The sequence below is a fragment of the Pteronotus mesoamericanus genome, unplaced genomic scaffold (genome assembly GCF_021234165.1).
Source record: "Pteronotus mesoamericanus isolate MK-2021 breed Mesoamerican mustached bat unplaced genomic scaffold, CSHL_Meso_final contig_702, whole genome shotgun sequence".
Classification (NCBI taxonomy): domain Eukaryota; kingdom Metazoa; phylum Chordata; class Mammalia; order Chiroptera; family Mormoopidae; genus Pteronotus; species Pteronotus mesoamericanus.
In genome coordinates this window covers 6,584,287-6,609,013 of record NW_026555239.1, presented here as the reverse complement: position 1 = coordinate 6,609,013, position 24,727 = coordinate 6,584,287, and the positions used below count along the sequence as shown (strand labels likewise).

The 24,727-nt window shown below is 68.1% G+C and overlaps 1 protein-coding gene across 2 annotated transcripts in view; it reads right to left on the bottom strand.

The window, feature by feature from the left end:
• The window catches only part of TAFA5 (TAFA chemokine like family member 5), a 95,285-nt gene that overhangs the window by 21,055 nt on the left and 49,503 nt on the right, over positions 1 to 24,727 (bottom strand). For both annotated transcript variants that reach the window (XM_054582601.1, XM_054582602.1), the window contains exon 2: positions 9,868 to 10,017. In XM_054582601.1, coding sequence (XP_054438576.1) covers positions 9,868 to 10,017 — 150 coding nt within the window. The remainder of the gene's footprint in view (positions 1 to 9,867; positions 10,018 to 24,727) is intronic.

The window sequence follows — 24,727 nt, the reverse complement described above, 5'->3', positions numbered from 1 at the left end:
TGCCCGGCACGTCCCGCCTGGCGGGAGGCAGACATGGCTCCTCGCGCCCGGAGGTGCCCCCACGCCTGCTGCCCCAGGACACGGCACAGTGAGCTCAGGCCCCTGGCTTCCCCCTGGCTGGACTGGGGCCCCCACACGGTGCAGGCCACCCGTGTGTGGTGCAGCCCTGGCACACGCATGGAGTTCACGCAGGACGCCGCCGCGGGGCCGTCTGTGCCACTGGGGGTTCTGGGCTCCTCCGGCTCCCAGGGAGCCGTCGGGGGGAGGGGGCTCAGCCGGATGCCGCTGACAGGGGGGAGCGCAGGGTTCTCTGCGCTTCTGTGCCTCGTGCGCGTCGAGGCGTGATTTAACCGGGTGTCTGCCTGGCACGTCCCAGCCCTCCTGGGGGACTGTGTCCCCAGCCCTCCTGGGGGACTGTGTCCCCAGCACGCAGAGGGTCCCCTGGCACTTCCTGATAAATACCTGTGGGCGATGTTCCCCGGCCTGTAATTTATGGGCAACGAGCAATGCCAGCCTGACTAACGAGGTTTAGGGTTTTCATTCGGACAGTAAGTTAGTGCTGACTGCCCGGCCCCGTGAAGCGGCGGCCGCTGGTGTACTTATTGCTCGGGACGCAGTCGCTGGAGGCCCACGGGGCAGCCACAGAGACGCTCCTGTGCGTCCCTGGCGCCGGCCTGCACCGCCGCCCCCTCCCCCGCGGGAGGCGCTTTCCTGCCCTCAGGGCCGGGCCACGACGCCTCGGCCCGGCCACCCCGGGCGCCTGCCCAGTGGCTCCCCTCCCGTCGCGGGCCCTGCAGCCACCTCCGAGGGGCCTGCCGGGGCGTGGGCCTGACCGTGGCCAGGGCTCTCCCAGGCCTGGGCCGACAGCCAGCCACGGGCGTGGCCACAGCGCTGCGGAGCGGAGCCGACGTGGGCAGGCTCCCCGCGTGCCCACGGGACGCGGCCTCCTGGCGCCCCCCGCCCCCGAGTGGCCGGCCCGCCAGCCCTCCTCCAGCAAGACCCATCCCTGATGCGCGTTCCGAGGCGCTTCCAACACCAAATCCTCGAAGGACCATTTCAGGGGGAAATGCCCTCCACCACAGGACGGTAACAGGCGCTGCGTTCATGCAACGTCAACACCTCCCTTAAGGATGGCAACCTGCGCGATGTGCAGAGCGACAAGGCAGCCAGTGCCGGGGGGGCCGCCGGCCCCACCCCAGACCGCTGGCGGCCCACAGCGAGGTCACAAAGGGGCGCTGGCGCCTGCCCGTCCGCGGGATTTAAATGGCCCAGAGCAGAGTCCCCGTGTCTCCGAGACTCCGCCTTCGCGTTTGTGTGGTTCGCACAGGCCGAGACAGCGGGCCAGGCCTGGGCACAAGGACAGATCCAGAGCCCCATTTCCCACATCCGAGTCACTGGACGGAGGCCAGTTCCAGCAAAGGCAGCCCAGCCTGGGGTCTGGGCGACCGGGGCTCAAAGCCTGGGCTTTGCTCACGTCATGTGAAGGCCCGAGTGAGGGGGGCGCGGGCCCCTCTGCCACAGGGAGGGCGCCGCACAGCACCTCCCTCGCCCGCGCGGCCCTCTCCCGAGGCGTCTGAGGCTGCCCACCGGGAAGGCCCCCAGGCCTGGCTGGACACAGGCCGGGGGCGGCAGGGCCAGGGCGGCGTCTGTTCCCTCCTCGCTGCGAATCCCGGCCCGAGACACCCGTGTAGGTGGGAGGAAGCAGGAGAGACTCCGTGGGTTCGTCAGCGTTGGGGGGTGGGGCACAGCGGCCCCAGGAATCTGTGGGCGACGGCTGCCCAGCTCGCGGCCGCCGGGATGCCAGGGGACGATGGCGCGCCGGGTAGGCACGGCGGGACCAAGACGAGGCCCCTCTCTTCCATTCTGCCTGCAAAGCGCCTCGTGAACTTCACGCAAAGTCACGAGGAGTAAATGAGCTAGAACGTCTCACTGAGCGACGCTGGATCTGTCAGACGTCCACGTGGGAGGAAAAATGCAGCGAGAGCAATCTCAGGCCACAGGGGACGGCGATCAGAAGTGGGTCACAGGCCGAAGGCGGTGCTGCGTGGGCAGCACGGAGAACGCCCCCAGGACCGTGGGCTGGCATTCTATTTCTTGAACAGGACACAGAACACAAAACATACAAAGGAAAGACTGACGGAGCCAACGCAGAGAGAACTGAGAGTTTCTGACCCCTGTCCATCCAGTCGCACACGCCCATCAGCCAATGGAAAGGCCCGGCTGGGAGAAGACGCGGCAGGACAAGGGGCCCAGATGCGCTCACTAGAAAGACTCCTGCAAACCACTTAGAAAGAAGACCCACAACCCCTCAAACACGGGCAGAGGCCTGAACAGACGCCTCGCAGAAGGGGCGGACCTGCTGACCAGGAGCCTGTCCGGCCACGCTCAGGGTTGCTCCCCTACGGAGGAAGGCAGGTCGACGCTGCAGGAAAACACCCCATACCTGGTAGGGCGGCTAAATTAGAAAGCCTGACAACAGCAAGTGCTGGCGAGGACACGGAGCACAGGGGACTCTGCCCCGCTGGGCGCAGCTGCGACGGTTCAGCCCCTCTGAGGGGCACTGTGGCAGCAGCCCCCGCAGCTGAGTGGCACCTCTGCCCTCCCAGGTGCGAGCCTGCGACAAACGAGCCCACCCACCGACCCCACCGCGCACCCCGTGCGTTCACCGCCGCCATGTTCACAGTGACCAGAACCCAAAATAACCCGAATGCCTGCATTTTGCAGAACAAACTGTGGTACAGTCATACAGTGGATTCTGCACGGCCATAAAGAAAAACAAAATACCCCTGCACGCGATACTGATGATCTCCCAGACAGGAGCGAAAAACGCCAGGAACAGAAAGTCCGTACACGGCCTGGTTCCGCGCCTGCAAAATTCCAGAGCAGGCAGATCGGTTGGGACAGAGGTCGGGCACTAGGCCCTGACTGGGCCGGGCGCTTACCATCTGTGTGCGTGCCGGTGCGCATGTTACAGCTCAATTTTTGAAAAAAGAATCACACTTCTTTCGCATTTCTAAGTACTGCGCAGGATTCCGTACTCTTCCGACCGCGCCTGCACGGGCGTTTCTGTGACTCTGTGTGAACTGCACAGACAGATCCACTGGGTCCCGGGAGGCGGCCTGATGCCGAAGGGACCGTTTTGTGAGACGTGACCGCATTTCTGTAGTCAATGTGTTGGGCTAATTCCTCAATAATGGTTTCAGAATCCACGTTCAAAGGAGATCCAGCAATTAAAAAAATGCGCCTGCAATTCTTGTTTGCTGCCAGCGGGAGGCGGTGGAGCTGGAGTCACCTGGGGAAACACTTAGGCCTCTGGGCCAGATTCTGCCTGCAGTTCCCACTTGCTGTCACAAGTCCATACTGAAGGACACTTGGTGCTCAGGAGAGGAGCACAGGGCAGGGGAAGGTGACCAGTCAAGGTCACCAGAGCAGGCACAGAACCTGCAGGGCGACTTCACCCCGCGGAGGCCTCGACCCCGACTTCCAGGCACGGCGCCCTGCTCACGAGTTGATGGACTTCGAGCGTGAGCTTCTCACCCTTCCCGTCACAAGTAAGCTGTGAAATCCGCCAGCTGGACTACGAGCCAGAGATGCTTAAAATGACAAGCAGTACAAGCCAAACGAAAAACAGCTACGGCTTGGGCAGGGCCCCTCGCGGACCCCGGAAACCGCCCCCATCCAGCGGCCCCGACTCGCCAAGGGCCCCCGCGAGGGCGCAGTCGCCTCCCCTCCCATCCGCCGGGGGCCCCCCCGCATGCACCCCGGCCGCCAGAAGCCGCCGGCCCTGAGGAATTCATTACGGGGAACTGGACCCGCCCCTCGCTCCCCGCCCCAGAGGCCTCTGCCTTCCCCACTCAGCCTCCCAAAGACGCTGACGTCGCAGCCCCTGCAGCTGCTGCCTCTGCGCCGGCTCCGAGCGAGCGGCAGCCCCGGGCTGGAGCGCTGCCCCCAGGGCCCCCGCCCTGGCCCGTGCCCCCGGCTGCCCCTCCTCTCTCGTGGCTGGTTGACCTCACCCCCCAGGGCTGCCTTCCGACCCCGTCGCCCACCCGCGCCCAGGCCCGCAGGTCAGCGCACACCTGCTGGGGGAGGGAGGTCTTTGCCTCCACAGAGTCCTCGTCACCTGTGAAGAGACCCCCCCCCCGCTCCCACCCCGCGCTCCCGAATTGCTCGTCCGCAGTCACTGCTGCTTCCGCCACCGCCTGACCTCTCCCAGCATTCACTGCCACTGCCCGGGACGCAGTGTCCAGAGAGCAGCAGAGGTCTTTCCAGAGGCTGTCTCACCCCACGCAGGCTGCCGGCACGTGGGCATCGGTCCCTGCCCCGGGGCTGGGGGAGCCCGTCCACGCACGCGGACCTGTCCCCGCCGCCTCTGCGGCCTCAGCGTCCCCGGGCCCTCCCCCGCAGGCTCTGCTGGCACAGGGACGGGAGCAGCCACACCCCACAGGCCCCAAAACGGGCAGAGCGGCCCCTCTGTCCTCGCCCAGAGCCGGGAGGGCACGTTCCCCATCTCCCCACATCCACGATCAAAGCATCTGCTGAGATCGAAATAACATTGTTTCATCCCAATTTCCTTGGCTTTGATTTGTTCTTCATCACACTGTTTAATTTAGTTTGAAATCTCAAATAACATCAAAGGCGGCACAAGGTTCCGAGCGCATCAAAGAACGGCCTGCGTGGGGAGGTGCGGACGCCGCTGGGCGCCCCCCAGCCCGCACCCGCCCCCAGCCCCACGCCCGCCCTCGGCGAGGCCCGTCCCCACCCGGGCCGGACCTGCCCCACGCAGGCCCAGGGCGGAGGGGCCCTCAAGTCGTGAGGACAGGGCGCGCAGAGGGTGAGCAGTGCCCCTGCCGCCTCGGTGCCCCCTTCCCAGCGGGGCCCCCGGTTAAGAGCGGGGCAGGAGACCTCCCCCCACTTCCGGCCTGGCCCCCCACTGGGGCTGCTCCGGTGCCGAGCCGACTCCCCAGGAAGAAGGATCTGACCTGCTGAGAGCACGGGACCCCTTGCCTGGGCCTCAGCCTGGACGCGGCTGGGAGGGCGCGGGTCGTCCCGGGGACACCCAGGCAGGGTCCCCAAGCCGGGCCAGGGCGCACGGGGTCATCTCCCCACTCACCCGGAGCCCCGGGACAGACCGAGTCAGAGGGCAGAGCCGGGGGCTCCCCGAGGAAGGAGGTCGTGTGACAGACCTCACCGCCCCCACCGGGGACTTCAGTGATGGCCCCGAGCTACGGGGGCGGGGCGGGGCGGAGGGGCCTGCAGGGCCAGCGTCCAGCGCAGAGCCCCCACCCCCGTCCCCGAGCCAAGTCAGGAGCGTCCCCGCTAAGGTCGCCATCAGCGCTCGCGGGCCCCACCCCACGCTGGGCGCGGCAGCGCCCGGGTTCCTGGAGAGAATTCCCTGAAAGACATCTCCAGCACATTTCTTCTCGCACAAGCTGATGACTCTCAGAAGCTGATTAAAATGTGCAAGAAGAGGGAGGCGGCCTTATTAGCACAGCGTGTTCCCGACACTTCAAGTGATTGTTAAGAACCTGGACAGCGCCCCTCGGGTACGAGAGCTCGGGCCCCCAGGCCCACTGGCTCCAGCAGCTGTTAGGTGGCCAGGTGTCACGTGGGTGTCAGGACTCAGCGGCAGGTGGTGCCAGGCACCTGTCACGGCCCGGGCGGTGGGCCGTGTGCTGGGGACCCTGCAGGAGTGAGGCCGTCCCGCCCCCGGGCCCCCGGTGGGCTGGCAGGACAACAGCATCGGGGGGAGGTGGCCTCGAGCTGGCCGGGCAGGAGAGGGCGCTCAGGCGAACCCTGCCCCGGCTGTTTCAGCCCCGTTTCACGTGTGAGGCGGACGCGTCTCTTGTTCCATCTGTTCTTGGACATTTTCTTCTTTCTGAGGCTGCTGTAAATGGAATCGCTTCCTCAGGTCATTTGCGACCCCTGTGGAGAACGGCGGCCGATTCTGCACACGGCTCACGCACCGGCACCTCCCCACCTCCTTCACTAGGTCCGTGCGTGGACCCCCGCGAGATGCTCTTCATCGATGGCCGTGCCATCTGGGGAGAGTCTTCCTTTTCAACCAGCGCGGCTTCGATTCGTTTCCCCGCCCAGCCGCTCCGCTCCGCTCCGCCCCCTGGGCCCAGCGGACCAGCAGTGCGGGGCGCAGAGAGCCTGTCCCCAATCTTGGGGCGGAAGCACTGGTGCTCGTCCGCTGGGCACGACGTGGCCCGCCGGGTCCCCGAAACCCTGAGTCACGCTGCGCGCTCTTCTTCCCCTCGCGTGCTGCGTTTTTGTTGGGAAAAAGCGTGGGGCTCCGCGAATGCTTAGTCTGCAGCTATTGAGGTGAGGGTGTGGATCTGCTCTTCATTCTGTTAATACCGTACGCGCGGGCTTTCCTGTGGCGACTCGGCCTTGCACCCTGGAGGCAAGGCCACTTGGTCAGGACGGGCGACCGTGTCCCTCGGCGGCTGGATTCCACTCGCGGGAGCTTTGCGGAGGGTTTTGGGGTTGACGTTCTTAAGACCCGAGGTTTTCTCGCGCTGCCTCCGTCGACACCTGCCAGCACGCGACGCTGGCCACAGCCTGCATTCCAAAGGGCTTCGCCTTCTGTTTCTTTGGGAGAATCGGAGGAGGACTGGGGTTCACGCTTCTTGAGGTGTGGGGGCTCCCCAGGGCGGCCGCCCGGCTCGGGTTCTTCTGGCGGGGAAGTCACCGCGTCACTCAGTCTTTACTCGTCACAGGTCTGTTCGGACTTTCTATTTCCTCCTGAGTCGCTTTGTGGGTTTGGAGGGACGCGTCCGTCCGTCCGTCCGTCCGTCCATCCGACTGAGGCGCTATTTCGGCACAGGAGCTGGCAGGACCCTTCGAATCCCCTGGCGTGTCCCGGGAGCAGGCCATCCAGAGGGGTCTGCCCTTCCTCCCTGGGCCAGGCCCCCCCGCGCCCCTCCCACCAGCCCTGCTGCACCTCGGCCCACTTGGTTCGCCTTTCAAAGAGCTGACTTTTGGTTCGGTTGATACGCGTGGGTCTTCTGTGCTCCGTTTCCTTTGTTTCCATTCTAATCCCTCCTGCCGCTGATTCGGGCTCGGCTGGCTCTTGTCGTCCGAGCGTCTTCAGGTGGGCGCCTTTGATACTAACGTCCTTTGATGACAGGGCAGTTCACGTCATTTAATTTCTGGCCGCATGTGACAGTGAGCTCACTGAATTTCTGAACGTCTCATTGTGACTCTCGCTCGTGACCGCAGCCGGCTGTAGTCCGCCCGGGGCGGGCCTGCCGCCGGCCGCGAGCCCGAGACGCCCCCTTGAGGAGGTTGCTGCTGGCACAGGTGGCCGGCGGGCTGCGCCTTCTCCTGCCTTCTGCTGCCTCTGCCCGACGCTCAGAGCGGAGGCCGTGCAGCGGCACTGGGGACACGCACGTGTTTCTAAACCCACGCAAATACACGCCCTACCAATCGCTGACCTACATAAAAGCTGTTCCCGAAAAAGTTTGCCCCCTACTGCCCTCCCCACATCCTGCCTGATGGTCAGAGGCTCTTCCTCACGGGGCGGGCGGCAGGGGGGCCGGGGAGCCTCGTTCCCGACCGTCTCCAAGTTGCAACAGCACCGGTCCACTGCGCACGGGCTGGGGAATGGTTCACCCAAAATGCTTCGGGTTTGGGGACGCGACAAGGAGGTTCCCTCCTACCACCGGCCCGCCCTTTCAGGAAGCGACGCTTTCCTGGCGAGCTCCTCTTCATCCCTCAGCACCCTACTGAACCGCTCCCTCCTGCACGCAGTGTCTCTGGGGTCCTGGGCAGGAAGAAGCGGCTGAGCCCCGGGGTCCCACAGCCCCTGCCCTGCAAGGTGGCCCCGGCGCCAAGGCCACGCCTGCTGGGGGATCAGGTATTTTAGGAACAGCCTCCGCTCACACCTTCCCTGCCCCCACGAGCATGCACCTCATGTGAATTAATGAACAAGTGAGTTAGCTAATGAATGAGCGATGAGCCAATTACCGGAGCAGCTGTGCCCTGCTCACACATTGACCGGACGCAGCGGGGTCAGCCGGAGCCGCCTGGCGTACGCCCCGCTCGCGTGAGGTGCCACCCCGCCCAGCAGGGCCCAGGCTTGCTCTGTAGCAGCCCCAGCCCGCACGCGAGTCAACTTATTATGCACACAGCACAAGAAAACAGAAAAGCAAAAATTAAATTAGGTAGCAGCCTTGGAAAGTGCCCACTGTGCAAAAAGCGCGAGCGGACTAATTTGTCCACCCTCCCTTGAATACGGCCAGGTTTTAATTTGGGTCTCTGGGCCCCGGCAGCTGGGGCCCCGGCCGGCTCCGGGGAGGGGGAGAGGCCGGGGTTTCGGATGAGCAGACTCGGATTCAATTAGTAATCAACTGCGACCCCCTCTCCCGCGGCCCCCGGAGCTAATGAGGACGGAGGAGGGAACGGCGGCTCCGCGGGCTGGCCTGCGTGCCTCGCTCCCGCCTGACCGGGGAAGGATCAATCAGCTCGGCCCCGGCGCTCCTGCCATAGAGGGTGAGCCTGCGGCAATTACCGGAGCCGGCGACGCGGGCGGGACGTGGCGAGAATTAATGCAGCTCGCCGGGAACCGAGACGGCCGCCCCCCGGGCCACACTGACCGCGGAATGCGGCAGGCAGGGCAGGTTCTGGCGTCCGGGGGCTGCGGGCCGCACGCGGGCTGTGTCCTCACGCACCCTCGGCGCGGAGTGCTGACGGATGGGTGTGGCGGGGGGATTTTAATGAGGCCGGCGGTGTCTGCAGAGCAGCAGAGCCTGCCCCACGGTGGCTGCGCCGGTCGTGGAAGGAACACGGACCGTGGCAGGCGAGCACGCAGTGGAGCAGCCAGAGAATGAAGGGCCACGCCGCACGCCTGACGGTCACGTGCCGTTCGGAGCCGACCTGGCTGCCACAGGGTCATCAAAGGAAAAGGAAACAAACCCAGCCGCGGGGACGCACCCCCAGTCCTGAGGACGTTCCTCACCCCCGGGCAAGGTGTGCTTCTCCACGGGCTCCCGGGTGACCCTTCCGGGCCGGTGGCACCTGGCTGTGGGGACCGTGGGGAAGTGAGGCCGGCCTGGGACTTTGTGCGGGCACCGGGTACCGCGGGCACCACCTCCACCAGGGCAGCCCAGGGCCGCGTTCCCAGCACAGCCCAGGCCGGCTCCCGGCCCGGTCACATCCACAGCCCCAGGCCACGTTCGCAGGTGACACTGGCAAGCTGCCGCGGTCTGGCGAGTCCCCACTCTCGAGGTGGCCCGAGGCTCCCCTGATCCCTCCCGGGGGCCTTTGTCGCCCCACCCAGGTGGCCGGTGCCTCCCCACGTGGCTCCCAGCCCTCGGCACCCGAGCAGCCGGGGCGCCCGCACGGGGTGCAGCCCTCGCCACAGCGCGCAGACTGGCGTCGACGCCCGGACAGCGGCTGCAGGGGCCCCTCCTCCCACAGACGCCTGAGGCCCCGCCCACGTCCATCAGCGAGGCCGCCACCCTGCGCCTCTCGCCCGCGGGGCCGCCCCTCTTCCTGAGGCCCCGCCCACCGCGCTGTCCTCACAGCCCAGGAGCCGCGCACGGGGCCTGGGCGCGCCGGACGCCAGCCACACCACACACCAGACAGGGAAGAGCCGGAGATGACGAGCGATGGACACCCTGCGCTCCCCTCTGCCCAAGGCAGCCCCGCTCGCTCGCTGGGGCCCGGCTCCCCGCCACGCGGCCGCACCCGGGACACGCCCCCCGCGCACAGGCCACCGCCCCCCGCAGGACCCAGTGAGCCAGACGAGACTGTCCAGCCTGGGGCCTGACCCAGAGCGCGTTCTTGGGAGGGCGGCGTGGCTGCCTCAGGCAGACGCCCCACATGCGGCCGCAGCGACCTCCCGGGGCCGCGGGCTCTTACCATCCACGCAGGCGGGCCGGGCTCTCGTGGTGCCGGCGATCTGCCCTTTCCTGCAGGCACAGCGGGCTGTCTGCCGGGCGATCGTCCTCCGGGGCTGGCTGCTGTCCCGGTCCAGGGTCACAATCTCACAGGTGCCGGCGGCCAGCTGACCTGCAAGAGAGACACCCACGGGGCGCTGAGTGGCCGGGCCATGCGGCTGGACGCACGCCCACGCCCGCCCAGCAGAGGGGCCCACGGAGGCCGCTGTCCTCGGCCGCCCAGGTGACGCTGTCGGAAACACGCCCGGCAGTAGCTGCGGCCGCCCACCCCCGGGCCCAGCCCCCGGCAGGCTCCGAGCTGCACGGTTACGGTGTCTACGGCCCGCCTGGACCGGCAGGAACTTAAATGTGGCCTCGTCACCGTCACCTGGATGTGAAGGGCCGCACCGCGGAGGAGGCCCCCAGGCAGCTTGATGCAGGGACCCTCGGCTGCACCGCGCACGCAGGCTGAGCCCGAGCGGGGCCTGGGCCCCCCGTGTCGACGCCGGTGGGGGCGGGGGAGGCAGCATGGACCCTCCACGGAAGGCCGTCCAGGCCTCCTTGCCCCCACGGGCTGCTGCCACACACGTGCTCAGGAGACGCACACGTGCTCAGGAGCTGCACGGGGAGCGCGGGAGGACAGGGAGCACACCTGACACGGGTCCACACAGGTGGGGCCCAGGCACGGACACGGTGAGGCCGAGGTGCACAGCTACACACGGAGGCCCCCGCATACACGGTGCGCGTGTCCCCTGCCGGCAAGTGCGCGTCCACACACAGGTGCTCACAGACTGCACACGTGACCCATGCATACACCATGGAAATGCTCAGAATACACATGACTTGTGCAGACACACGTGCACACAGGCGACCTGGACGTGCCTGCCGCCCCTGCTGCCCCAGGCGGACACTGTCCCTGCCCTGTTTCCGGCCACCCCAGGACACTGGAGGGCGGGGACAAGCCCCGCAGCCTTGGTCTGGCTCTGGGACCAGTGTGCAGAGAGGGGACCCATCCGCTGTGAAAGGGGCCAGTCTCCCAGCACAGGGACGGCCCTCCGCTCCCCAAGACGCCAGTCTCCCCAGAAAACCCACGCTGGGCCGGGGGCTGGGGCGCCGTGCGTGTGGACGGCACGTGGTGGGCCCAGGACCCCGCCTCCGAAAGGCGGCCCCTCCCCCACGGGCGGCCGACGCCCGGGCGGGCCTGAGGCTGCCCTGCAGGTTCCGACTCCCGCGGCTTAATTACACACAAGGCTACACGCTGTGCTGAGAACAGGGCAAAAATAAAGAGACACATAAATAAATAACCAGATAAGCAAACGTAGCCCAGGGAAGTGTCCGGGGCAGCGAGGTGCCGTGCGTCGGGTGACAGTAGTAGTTAGAGCCTCAGGGACCTGAGGGCAGGTCGCCCTGGGTCTGGGGGGGGGGGGTCCACTGTCGCAGGGGAGGGGCTGGTGACACCTCGACCGGCGGGCAGCGGCGTGGGCGCCGCCCGGGCTGCTGTGGGAGCTCCTTGGGCCACGGGCTGTTCTGCTATTCCTGGCCGTCGCTGCCGCCCACCCACAGACACCTGCGGCCGGCGGGCTGCGTCTCCTGGGGCACCGTGGGCCCTGGTCGCTAAGTAACTAAGCAGCCAGCCAGCCCCGCGTCCCCTCCCCCACGAAGGCACGAAGGGACCGGTGTTGCAGCATCGGCGCCCACTCAGCCGGGAGGCCCTCCTGCGCCGGACACGGCCACCTCCCGGGCTGCACCCCGTCGGGAAGCGGTGGCTGGGCACGGCGGGGGTCCTCGTCCAGGGCGCCCCCACGCAGGTGGCCCCCCAGCCCGCAGCTGTCAGCTCGTCCCGCCCTCCCTGGGGACGGGGATTCTGGGCCGCACCCGGTGGGCCTGTGGGCCTGGGTGTGACACGGCAAGACCGCCCGGCGCCCCGAGATGTGACGGGGAGCAGGCGCCGAGCGGCCCGCCCTGGCGTCGGGTGCGCCCTGGCGACGTGGCTTCCCCGGGGCCGCAGTGGCGAGTACCCTCGTCCCACACGCAGCCCCATCCGCGGGCGGGAGCGAGGGCCCGAGGGCACCTTCGCGGGGACACCGTGCTGCTTACAGGGGTACAAAGCGGCCTCTGAGAGCCAGCAGGGAGGCGCCGGCCTGGGGGAGCCCCCACGCCCCGAGGGCGAGGTGCGCAGCTGCGCTCGGGACGTTGCGGCTCTCGTTTATCCGTTGGTCACTGGCTGACAAGGCTCGGGCTCCAGCTGGGATGCCACGCCAGCCCCCCGCTGCCCCTCCACACCCGCGGCGCTCCCATGGCGGCGCGGCTGCCCCCCTCCGGGCCCCTCTTACTTTTGCCCTCCGTGCCGGGTGCTGGGGGGCTCTGCGGACGGGCTGCCCCTTGCACCCCGCCCCGGGCGGCCTCCACATCCTCCCCGCCCTGCGCAGGGACCTTGTCCTCAGGCTGGGCCTGGACGCACATGTCCACCGTGAAGGGCAGGGGTGGGAGAGGGTGGCAGCAGACCGGCCCGAAATAGAGGCACAGAGAAACCCGAGCCCCCGGGGGGCTGGGAAGAGGCGGCGTCCTCAGCCACTCAGTGGCAGGTCACCCGCGGAAGATGGGATCAGGTGCCACACAGGCGGTCACTCCAAGCTGCGCAGACGCTCAATGTCAAGGAGAACCGGCTGGGTACGAGGCAGCTTCCATGCCCTGCCCGCCCCGCCCGGGCCGTCTGCTGCCTCCGGGGAGCCCGGCGCCGAATCTGGGTCCCGGCCCCCGCTGAGCGGGACGCGGAGGGCAGCCGCCTGCTTCGGGCGCCGCAAAGCTCTCCCTCAAGGGGCCTGTCCGTCTGCCCGTCTGTCCGCACTGCGTAGGATGCTGAGCGCCTCCCAGTGTGGGCCAAACAGAGCTCAGCCGTCTCCCCCTCGTCCTGAAGAGGAGCCAGGGGCTCAGAGCAGGCGGCAGAGCCAGCCCGGCCACAGCGGGGGGACAGGTCCCGGCAGCTCCCGGCCAAGGTGGCAGCGGGGACAGGATGACCCGCCCCCACAGTCAGGACACTCGCCGGGAGGAGCCAGGGCCGCGGTCGGGTTGCCTCCGTCACCTGGGGCCCCAGGCCGCCGCCGAGCCGGACGAGACGAGGGCCACGCCGGCTTCCCTGACCGCCACGGGCCAGCGTGCCCGTCGGCCTGTGTCGGCAGGTCTCACAGAACCCGCCCCCAGGGGCCAGGTCGCGCCCCCGGGGGCTCAGGATTCGGGGCGCTGGGCCTCGGCCGGACGTCCCCGCGGCCACACCAGCAGGCCCCAGGTGGCAGGGCCCAGCGCCGAGGCCGACGGGCCGGCGCGGCTGCTGTGTGCTGAGTGATGCCCTGTCACACTCGGCTGACTCCCTGAGCCAGACTGGGGACGCAGGCTGAGTGCGGACACCGGCCCCTCAGGACGCCCACCTGGTCCCCAAACAGGGGTCGCGACCAGCAAGACAGTGTCTTAAATGCAAGCTGTGCCGGATGCGTCCCTCTGCCCCGGACCCTTCGCTCCGACCCTTCGGCTCCGACAGGCGGCGCGGCAGAGGGCGGCTCTGGGGACCGGCGCCCTGAGGACGCCGGGCAGGCGGGGGCGGGTGGCTTGGGGCGGTCTGGTCCGGCCTGGGCCCCCCACCCGTGCAGCGCCCTGTGCTCTCGGGGCGCCACAGACAAGCCGTTAAATCCCTGGGCGATGACCCAAATCTACAAGGACATCTGACCGGCCGGAGGGCAGAAGGGACTCGGAGAGGCCCTGGCAGGGGCACGCGAGGCTGGTAGCTGACAGTCCCACGTGTCACCGGCGGGGGACGAACACGAGGGGCGCGCAGACGGGCGGGGCCGGCCTGGGCAGGGCCTGGATGAGAGGAGAGGGGGCCAGCGGGACCTGCCCGGAGCTCAGAAGTGACGCTTCCCGAGAAGCACGTGGGGCCCAGTCTGGTCCCAAACGTGGGTCCCAGGGAGGGGGGCTCTGCCTCCCACAGCCCCCGGCCCTGGGCCCGGGGAGCCGGGGAACCCAGACGAGGAGGCCACCCCGTGGAGGCAGCACGGGGACTGGGAGGGACGGAGGGCAGGGCGGGGTGGCCAGGGGAAGCTTCTGGAAGAAGGGATGCCTGGGGCACCTCACCTGCAACCAAGTGCGTGTGTGTCTGGTGGGGAGGGCGCGGCGCTGGGGACGCGGGAAGCCCGGTGGCCCGGGGCACAGGCCGCGTCGGCACGCGCCCCCACCCGCTGCGATCCGGCACCTGTGCCAGCGTCCTGGGCCTCGCAGGGCCTCTGGGAGGCACGACGTCGTGGTTACGCGGACGCGGATTCCGTTCGCGCCAGCAGAGGACACGTCGCGACATCAGGGTTGGAAACATAACTGCGTCCTGGACATGTCTGCCCCCGAGCTGAGGACGCCCCGGGGCGTGGTCCCGGGGGGCCGGGCGGGTGGGGAGCCCAGGGTCCCCGCTGCTGATCAGTAACTGTCAAGTCACAGGACAGCACTTGACAAGGCAACTCCGGGGCAAACCTCACGGCAGAAAGGGTGCCACACCGCAGGTCCCAGGCCGGAGCGGACAGCAGGGCCCCGGCGCTCTCGGGCGCTGTCCTGGGCCCCACCTCCCTCCCTGGGCCGGACAGGGCGGCCAGACAGGCTGCCCAGCGCTGTCCACGGTGCTGAGGGGCCGCGGCCTCCCCGCTGCATGCGTCCAGCCTCCCCCCACGGCCGGGCACCTCCTGACTCACGCCCCACGTCCGTGCTGGGCTTCCTGCCGACGCCCTACGCCGTGAGGAAACGTAAGTTGCAAAATCCGGAGGAAACCATTTAAAGGGATCACCGGTAGTAAAGAGGATGGGACCTGCACCGTGGGCGAGGGCGGGGGAGCCACTCAGCCTGGAGGGCGTCGGGGACGGGGGGGGGGCTCCCCTCTCCTTGCACAGATCTCTGTGTGCTCGGGCACCTCCTCACAACCCTGGAGCAGCCCCAGGCGGAGGCGGAGCCGGTGCAGCCCGGCGAGGCCGCGCGATGAGGCCACTGTCCTGCTTCTGCCGTGGGCAGGACTTACCTGCCAGCCTGGCCGGAGGCCAACAGCCCCTGAGAAGGAGGCAGGGGCTGGGGAGGCCTCAGTGTGCCGGGGGTTGCCCAGGGCACACACGCGTGTGCACACCTCCACGGCACGGTGCTCCCCTTCCCGCGGGCGCCCCAGCTCAGGCGACGTGTGAGCGCGCGGCCCCCACATTCCCGGGGGGCCGCCCAGGCAGGTCCTCTCCCTGTGCACGCGGCGTCCCTCACCCACACGCCACCCGCCTGGCCAAGGGACGGCAAGACGGCAGCCACAGGCGTTGCCCCGGCACCCGGCGCGGGGCCCTCTGCTCCCTCCCGGCCTGGGCGCAGCCCACCCGCTTCCCGACGCCCGCGGTGACGGCGCAACCCGGGTCCAGCCGCGGCTCCAGCTGCCCCCCACGAGGGCCGCGCGCGGGCTGCGGACCCAGGGTCCCGTCTCCAGCCCGGGCGCAGCGAGGGGCCGGGGCTCCCGCTCCAGCAGGAGGCTGCGTCCCCAGCGGCACGGGGCCTCCCTGACCCCCCGCCAGCCTCTCCGGCCACCGTAGGAGACGTCACTCCTCAATCAGAGCTGCCCGCCCCCTCCCCGGACACTGTGCTCGCCAATTAAGTGACCAGTGTTTAACTTGATCCCTAGTCATATAGACACTTAGCATGAAGATTAAAAACTAAAGAAAAAAACACTGTTTAAGATCAGATGGAGTATTACAGTCTCAATATTTGAGTTACACGGAGATTGAGTTTGCTGTTAGACCCTGACATCCAATTCTCTGTCTCGGTGTGACTTCCCAGAGCCGGCTGAGCACGTGTGGCCGCTCGCCGAGCCCCCATTCTCTGAGGGACAGAGCGGGACGGCCGGGGTTAGCTGAGTGGACAGCATGTGAGGCAGACAAGACGATGCCGCGCCTTCAGGCCCCACCGGGGGGCCCCTTCCCCGGCCCTTGCGGCCCAGGCCTCGGGGCGGGGGGCCGGGCAGCCCCTGGTGTGAGGTCGGCCCGGCGCATCCCGCTGTGCGGATGGTCCCCGACCTCCAGGCTGGCCCCGCCCGGAGGGAAGGCCACGTGGGCGGTCACGGCTGGACCCCAGCCGGCAGGCTGCAGCTGCTGGGCGGGGGGCTCGTGGCAGCCCCCGCGGGCCCGGGGCAGGGGAGATGCCGATGGGAAGTGCGGGGCAGGGCCACCCGCTCCAGAGACTCAGGGCCGGCCGCGCGCCCCACCAGCACCTGCCGCCATCGCCGCGGCCACCGGGGCCCCGCACCCTCCCTCTTCGGGGGCTCCCTGGGCCTCTGCCTGCTGGACGCCACCCGCTGGGCTGGCAGCCTGCGCTCAGGCCCAACCTGGCCCGGGTCAAGATGCCCCCGAAACTGCCTCCATGGGGTTCTGGGGCCCCCAGCCTCAACTCGGCCCTTAACCCCCGGGCCCTCCGTCCACACAGCTGGCCCTCCCCGCTCATCGCCAGGATGGCATCAGAGAGACCAGGGGTGCGGCCGGGACGCTCGGGTGCGGGGGGCCGGGGGCCAGGTTTCCACGCAGCTCGCGGGGGCGGGGGCGCCCGGCCCGCCTGACTTCCTGGTCTGGCCCGGAGGCTGCCTTGGTCCAGGCCACGGGGCAGCGGCGCGGGGCAGGCGAGGCGGCGTGGGGGGGGCTGGCCCCGGGGGGCACGAGAGGCCACCCGTGCCCGGACGCAGGTCCTGGCGCCGCTTGTGGGCGGCCCCCCCACTCCTACATTAATGCTGAGCCTCGGAGACCCCCTGGCTGACCTCCAGTCAACAGGGCCGCCCTGCTTTGGGTTTTGTTGGGGTTCCAGGCCCTGGGACCCCAGAGGGATGGGGGCTCCCTCCGCGTCGGGGAGGTCCGTCCAGGCGGCTCCCTTCCGGGGCCACGGGGTCTGCGCGGGGAAGACCCACGCAGGGGGGAACGGCCGGCCCAGAAGGACCCGCTCGCCTGGGCCGACGCAGCGCCTGCCCGGGCACCTGGGCCGTGACGCAGCGCGGGGGGTCCCCCAGGTCACAGCGGGTGCCAGGCCAGCCGCACAGCTGAGTCTGCCCCAACCTTAAGGAGAGGCTGAGCCCGCTGGAGGGCGGCGGGGAGAACGGGGCGGCTGAGGCCAGACCCTCCCGAACATTCCCGAGAGGGCTCACGAAGCCACGTGCGTTGCGCGGGACAGGCCTGCAGGCGGGGCGGGGTGGGGGGCCGGGCTCCCCGTCCTCTTGGAGCCCGGCCCTGCCCAGGAGCAAGTGTGTCCTGTGGCTGATGGGTGGCCCCTCCGGGCTGTGGCCCCGTTGAGCCCGGTGGTCAGCCAGGGAGGGCGCTTCCGGGGCCCAGCCGCCTGGTTTCAGGACCGGGAAGGACAGAGGTGGAGAACGCCGGCCGCAGACCGTGCGTACCCTCCCCTGCCCTCCCCCACCAGGCACTGGGACGGCCGGCCACAGCCCGAGCCCCAAGCGACACTGTTGGCTCAACGCCGTGAACGCGGGGTAATTACGCTGCCGTTTGTGGCTTCGCAAAGGTCAGGGGAAGGCGTGCCCGGCGTGGCTCTGAGGACACACGGCCCGTGGCCGGCTGCGGGCCTGCACAACGAGGCAGCTCCTTATTGGCTGGGGGACAGACCGTGAGAAGAGGGGAGACGCGGGGGCCGAGGGGTCGGGCAGAGCCTGGCTCATCCTCCCGCTCAGCAGCCCCGGTGATGTGAGGCTCACGGTGAAGGGGCCCCTCCTGGGACCTCGCAGGGCCCTCGTGGCTCCCCACAAGTCACCTCCCCCTCCAGGCGCTGGGGTCCAGCCTCGCTGGCAGGCGAGGGCTCCCCCTGCCCCCGCAGCCAGTACCCCCTCCACAGCTCCCCTTCGCCTCTGCGGGAGGGCCCCTCGGTGCACCTGGGCCCTGGGAGGGCGCAGCCCCTGCCCGCAGGTAGCACTGGGCACCCTGTCGGGGCCCTCGAGGGACCTTCCATGTGGCCCCACTTTCCTGGCCTCTGGTACCAGGAGGACCCATGGTGGCTGCCGGACACACAGGGCGGACCCTGGCCTGGCGCAGGCCCCGCCTCCACCGCTGCTGGTGGCCAGCGTCTGCCCCCCCTGCCCCCCACCCCCCGGCAGGATGTGGGGTGGGGTCTCCAGCTGGGATGGGCACCCGAGGGCTCCTGAGGCTGCCCCACCCCTGGGCTGACCGGCTTCTTGGCTGGGGTGGGGGGTCCCGCTCGAGGCGCCTGGGGAGGCGGGGGGTCAGGACCCCCACGTGCAAAAACGGCTCTGGACCCAGCCCTGATGCCTTTCACAAGTCAGCTCAGAGTGGACCGGAAGGGAAAGCACCGCAATGGAAAATGTCTGGAAAAAGCAGGAGAAAGTCTACATGATCTTCAGTGTGGTAACGAGCGGTCAAATAAGACCCCAAACATATGATCCGCAAAATTAAAATATTGGTAAAGCAAACTTCACTAACGTTAAAAACTCCTGTTCTCAAAAGCCGCCGTCGATGCAAAGAGGAGCCGCGGGGCAGGGACACGGACCCGCAGGCCAGCGTGCGGTGCAGGACCCAACCCAAAATCCACGGCAGCCCCCGCAACTCGGCAGGGGGAAGCCAACGGCCCCGTTTGGAAACGGGCAAGCGACACGGGCACGCGCTTCTCCCCACATGGCCTGCGAGTGTTTGAAAACACGTTCGCCCTCACAGTCACCGGGAAATTTCCAACGGAAACGACAACCGAATGGCACTGCACACCTGTTGGAGTGACCGAAAGCCCCAAACCTGCCCGTCACGGAGGGACGGCGAGGACGTGGGGCCCGGGGACAGTGTGCCCACCACCGGGGACCTGCAGAGGGCGCAGCCACCACGGAAGCCACCTCGGACATTCCTTACAGAACCAGACGCATGCCCCCACAGGACCTGGCAGCCGCGGTCCCTGGCGTCGACCCTGACCAAGGCGAGTGCCTGCGTCCACGCCGCAACCTGCACACGGGCGTTTAGGGCAGCTCCTTACTCACCATGTCCCTGAACCGGACTTGGCCGCGCGTCCTCCAGAAGGTGAGGGGACAAGCCGTGGTCCCTGCAGCCCGGGAAGCGGCCCCGTGACAAAAAGAAACGAACTCTTGAACCAGGAAAAGCCACAGAGGAGCCTCGGGTGCGTGCGACTCCATGAAGGAAGCCAGTCTGGAAGGGCCCCGTCGGCCTGATTCCCTGGGTGAGACGTGCTGGGGACGGCAGGGCCAGGAGACCAGGCACGGAGGGGCGGCGGCCGGGGCGGGGGCGGGGAGGCATCGGTCGGCCGGGACCCACTCTCTGGATGCCTCGGCAGCAGCGAGTTATGCGCCTGTCTAAGCCACGCAGCGTGACCCTCGTGGACACGCCCGAGAATCACTGAGGACGCCCGGGACTCTGGGAGGAGGCGGGCACGGTGTCCCCTGGAGGGAGCGGGGCTCTTGCCAGGTTAGAAGGTGTGACCCCACCCACTGAGGAGGGGGAGGAAGTGCCGGCGGAGGCGGAGTCTGAGGCCGAAGGTGAGGGGTCCCAGCACAGCCCTGTCCTCCTGGACGCACAGGCCTGGCCCTCCCGGAGGCGCACGGGGAATGGACCCCGGGCTCAATGTCGCCCCCACGCCCCCCTTCCTCCTGCCTCGCCAGTGGATGAGCAGTGTGCACCCCTGGTGCTGGGTACAGACTGAATGGCGGTCCCCGGGGCGTCCGGGCCCCCGGGACGTGCACCACCAAGACGGACCCCGACGTCGGCGAAGCGCAGTGCGTCGGCACGGCCCTCAGAAGGGCCTGCGCTTCCGCTCAGCTTGTTGCTGACCCTAAAACTTCCCTGAAAATAGAGCCTGTGATCTTCCAAAGGGTAATCCAGCCATACCGCCCTTGCCCTTTGACACACTGAGAACGTGGCTTTTCAAACGGTGGTAAAGCACACGAACACCAGGCACCTTACCCGTTTTCGGGGCACAGCCGCGTTGATGACGCCCGCAGAGCTCAGCCACCCTCACCACCATCGCCTCTGGAACTCTCCGTCTTCCAAAGGGAAAGTCTGTCCCCGTGAACACTCTCCCCAGCGCTTCCCTCCCCCCTGGCCCCTGGCGCCCCCCCTCCCGTCTCCGTGGACGGGGCCCCTCCGGTGCCTCGTGCAGGTGAATCCTGGGCTGCAGGGTTTGTCCTTCGGTGCCTGGCTTCTGTCCCCGAGCGCCATGTCGTCCTCAAGGCTCCCTTGCCAGGCGCCAGGACCACCTCCCCCAGGAGGCCAGCCAGGCCTCCTCGCACGCCCCCCACCCCCAGGCCTGCGCAAGGCCGGCGCCGCTTTCAACCCGCGTTTCAAACGCTCAGGAATGCGCCCTGTGAGTGTGAAGTTAAGGCTTCCACACTAACCGCTAACTCCCGGGAACGGCACCCCCACCCTGGAGGACGGGGTGATGCGGGTCCTGTAGGCGTCGCCCGGACGCCGCATGATCACACCGGAGGGTTTTTTTTGTATAATCTTGCCACTTAATAAGGCCACACGATAGCACGTAGGGGTTTTAATTTTCTTGGCTTGGAACTCAGCTGTCGATGGAGCCGATCTCGGTTCTTAAAGGATTAGGGCGCGACGCCGGGGACACTCAGCACTAATTACCAGCTCGCCCGCGGGTCGTCCCTGGCCCGAGGCTCAGGGCTGCGGGCCCTGTGCCGGCCGGTGGGCTGCTCACTGCAGGGCGAGCCCGACGCCCCCCCTCAGCCGCGCCCCTCCCTGTCCCCGGCACACAGGGATGGTGTCTGAGGCCCCACTGGACCCCGCTCGGCTCAGCTGGGCCGAGAGCAGCTTCCGGGCCCCCGCCCGGCAGAAAGCTTCTCATTGCTGTTGGCGGCCGCACGTCGATGTGCGAACAAAACGCACCTATCTCGGCAACTTCTTCACACAGCCCGACACCCCTGCGCGGGCAGCTGTGTCCCCCACCCCCTCCCGCTGGAACTGACCGCGGCACCTCCCCCCCAGGGGGCTGGAGAGACGGCGGGGCCTGGGGTGGTCGTTCTGGGAGCAGGGAGTCCGCCAATGTTGGAGGGGTCTCTGTGTGAGGCCCCGGTTTCGCTCCCTCTTCCTGGGAGCCCCAGGCCCCCAGGTGGCAACTTATATTGAGATAGACACAAGCCTGGGCCGGGCACAAGCCAGGAGGTCCCTGGCCCACGCAGCCTGCGAGGCTCCGCCGTCCCATTGGGTCGTGTGTCTCCGGGGTCCGTCACACAGAGGTCTGCCATGCCCTGTGCCATGTGCAGCCCCTGGCCGGGCAGGGCCCCGGCCCCAACGTCACCCCTGTGAGTCCCCGGAGCCCGAGGACGAGCACAGGCGTTGCTGCTCAGAGGGAGAAGGGCCGCTCCGAGGCCTGGGACTCCTGCAGATGCCGGCACTGGCGGGCGGGGAGAGGCTCCTGTTTGCTGGACTTTATCATAATCTGCCTCCTAGGAAACCACAGCTCTGTAAAGAAGGGCTTCAGGAGAGAAGGAAAATACCAACAAAAGTAGCTAAAAATACTGCTGCGTGGACCGCCGAGCGCTCGGGAGACACACACGCCGCGGTGCGCTGCCCACCTCTGCCGGCAGCTTCTGGGGACCGACACCCCAGAGGCACCGGCCGAGCCTGCAGACCCCCTGCTGTGCGCTGGGCCATCCTGGGCCCGGAACGCTCTGCCTGGAGGTGGCAGGGGCAGGGAGGAAGCGGCGGTCCCGGTGGGCACTTGGGGAGCTGATCGGGCTGGGCCCGTGAGACGTTTCTCTGCCATTCAGTGACCGGCCAGACCCGCCCCAGCGCCCCCACTGGTCCATTCCGGGGTCCCTGGCCCCGCAGCTCAGCCCCGACCTGTCCTTGTCCCCTCTTATCTGGAACCCGCCACGGCCACCCCCGGCATCCATGACCCCCCCTTAAATAAGAGGCCTGTCTCCAGGGTGAGGCCCCTCAGCCCCCTCCCGGACCCTGAGCGCCTAACCCTAACTCTAACCCTAACCCCCTCCCACGGCCAGGTCGGGGGCCGCCCTGCTGACAGGCACTGCGTCCGGCAGCGGCCCCGGGTCAGGCGCCTCGGGTGAGGGGACGAGGGGCAGGACCCTGGGGCAGCCTCAGTTGGCCTGGGGACCCCCCGCCCCGCTCCCCAAGCCTCTGGCCCTAACAGCGCTTTCCACCCAGGAGGAAGCACCTTCCGTTCTAGAAGGTTCCTTACCCCCTCCCCCTGCTCACACCCTCCAGGGACAGGACTTTGCACTCTGCCCTCAGGGCCCTGCCTCACACTCCACGGGAGGGGGAACTGCATGAGGCTCAAGCGGTGCCGGGTGAACGCATTTGGAGTAAATCAGGAAGAAAGAGAATGTTAGAAATGCATTCAAAATCCCATGCCAGGTAACTGCTAAGTCGGCAGCAGCCTATTCGGATTGGACCCAGAGTGCCTGGGGGAGCCAGGCACCAATGTCAAGCTGGTTTCATGATTTTCTTAAAAAAGAAATGTTAACGTTCAGACGGGCATGTGCCCTCGGGCTCCTAGGGCAGCTGGGAGAGGTGCCCAGGGCCCAGGGCACAGGGCCTCCCTGTCCAGCCCCTTTCAGCGGCTGGGTCCCCAGGAGGGAGGAAGCCACTGCCTCGTCACCCAGGCGGCCCCCACACCACGCCGGCCACAGCCGCCAGGAGACCCCCACACAGCGGTGGGGCTGGCCCAGGGGGCCTGGAGCTTGTCACTCTAAGATCAGCGAGACCGGGGTCTCGGCCCTGGGGGCACACCCCCCGCCCAGCAGGCTGACGTTGGTCCCCAAAGCTGGGTCTTTCCAGAACCTCCGAAGCAGCTTTACGTGGAGCGAGTGACCCTGCGGATTTAATGAGGGATCTCGGATGAGATCGACCGGGCGCTGGGCGGGCCAAGGACGCGTCCTCCTACGTGAGCGGAAAGGAAGGCCGGACTCAGGGAGCGGAGAGGCTGTGTGACCTCGGGCAGAGCCTGCGGAGAGGCGGTGGCAGACCCGGGGGTGGGCAGGGGCCTGGAAGGACCCAGAGCCTCCGGGGTAGCCGACCCTGCCAACGCCGTGTCTGACCTTTGGACCCCAGGACTAGGAGCTGGCGGTGCCTGGCGCCCCGAGCACCCCCACCCCGGCCCTCCGTACGGCCCCCAGGCAGCCGGGCCCTTGCCTCGCCCCCCTTGGCTGTGCCCTCTCTGCGGCCGCCTCCCTGCTCCGAGGGCTTCTTCCTCCTCCGCCAGCCGGATACCCAAGGGAGGGACAGGGCCCCTCGCGGGCCCGCGCCCAGAGACCGCCCGCCGCCCATGCCCCCGCCCCCAGCACTCAGTAGGTGCTCAGTAAACACGGGTCCCGCCAGCAGGGCATCTCGGTCACGGTTTCCCCGTATCGCGCGTCACTCCACCCGCGAAAGGAAACGCCGGCCTCTCTGTAAACGGAAAGCCAGGGCTGTTGCTGTAAATAGGAGGTAACCATAAAAATAAACACACAGCCATTAAAGTGAGAAATGCCCGTCCGCGCCCCCCATAAAGCCATCTCCACGCCGGCAGCGGCGCGGGCCCTCGCTCGGGGAGACGGTGGATTTACATGCATGGGGCATGTGGAGCGTGTCCGCTGGACCGGCCTCCCGGGGAGACCGGCTCCTGCCTCAGCCGGCCGCGCGGGGGCCGTCCCTGCCGAGAGCCCCAACGCCCCGACGGAGGACCTGAGGGACTGCCTGCCCACCAGGCCCTCCCAGAGACGGGGGCGGGAGGACAGACAGACCCGCCAGACGGGTGGCAACACCGCTGTGACCTGCGTGTGTCCTGCCAGCGCCCTGGGGCCGCCGAACACTTGCCACAGATCGGTGGCCTCAAACAGCAGAAACACATTGTCATGCTGTCCTGGAGCCACACACAAGCCCTGCATCGGGCAGGCGCAGGCCAGCGCGCTCCCTCCGGGGGCTTCGGGGGAGGTCCCTCCCACGTCTCTGGCCTATAGTGGCGGCTGGTGTCCCTTGGCTGGGGGCCCATCACTCCCCAGCCTCTGCCTCCGGCTCCACGTGGCCTCTCCCTGTGGCTCTTCTCTTGTCTTTGGATTTAGGGGGGACCCCAAACCAGTAAGGCCTCGACGGGAGATCCTTACCGTAACCACACCTGCGGAGCCCGGGCTTCCAGAGGCGGCCAGGCCCACGGGTTGCAGCGGACCTGTCCTTTGGGGGTCCTCGCGTGGTCCCCACAGCTGGGCTTTGCTCACAAGCACACACACCTGAGCTCAGCCCAGCCTCCGGTTCCCACCGGCTCTCCAGCTGCCCCCGCACACAGCCGGCCTGCATACAGTAGGCAGCCAATACATGCGCGTCAAGCTGGGGCCTGCTTGCCTATCGAAGCTGTCACCCAGGCAACGGCCCCGGGGAGCGGGGTGCTGCGGCTGCGCAGGCTGGAGACGGGGTTTACCGTCTACAAAGTCCCGGGTTATTTATAAGCAAGGCCTGGGCTCCTCCCCGGGGAGCGTGTCCATCGAGGGCCCGCCCCGTGGCGGCTGGAGCCACAGGAGAAAGCGAATCACTGACAAAACCCACCGTTTCCAGGCAGACAATGGTTTTGAAAAGTGCGTACTTTAAAGGTGGCGTGGCCCCCTCTCGACACGCACGGGCAGGACCACGCAGCAGCGTCCGGGGCGGGGAGGCGCGGTCTGGGGTGGGTGTTCCGGGACGTTCCGCAGGACGGCGCCCTTCGGGGAGCCGGAGGCTGCAGGGGCAGGGGCCACGGTGGGGGGAGCCGCCCCCGGCACGTCCAGCCCGGCTGCCCCGCCGGATGCCGCTGTCATACCAGGAGTCCAGGGCCCGGCACCCGCCAGAGGCCCCAGCTGAGTC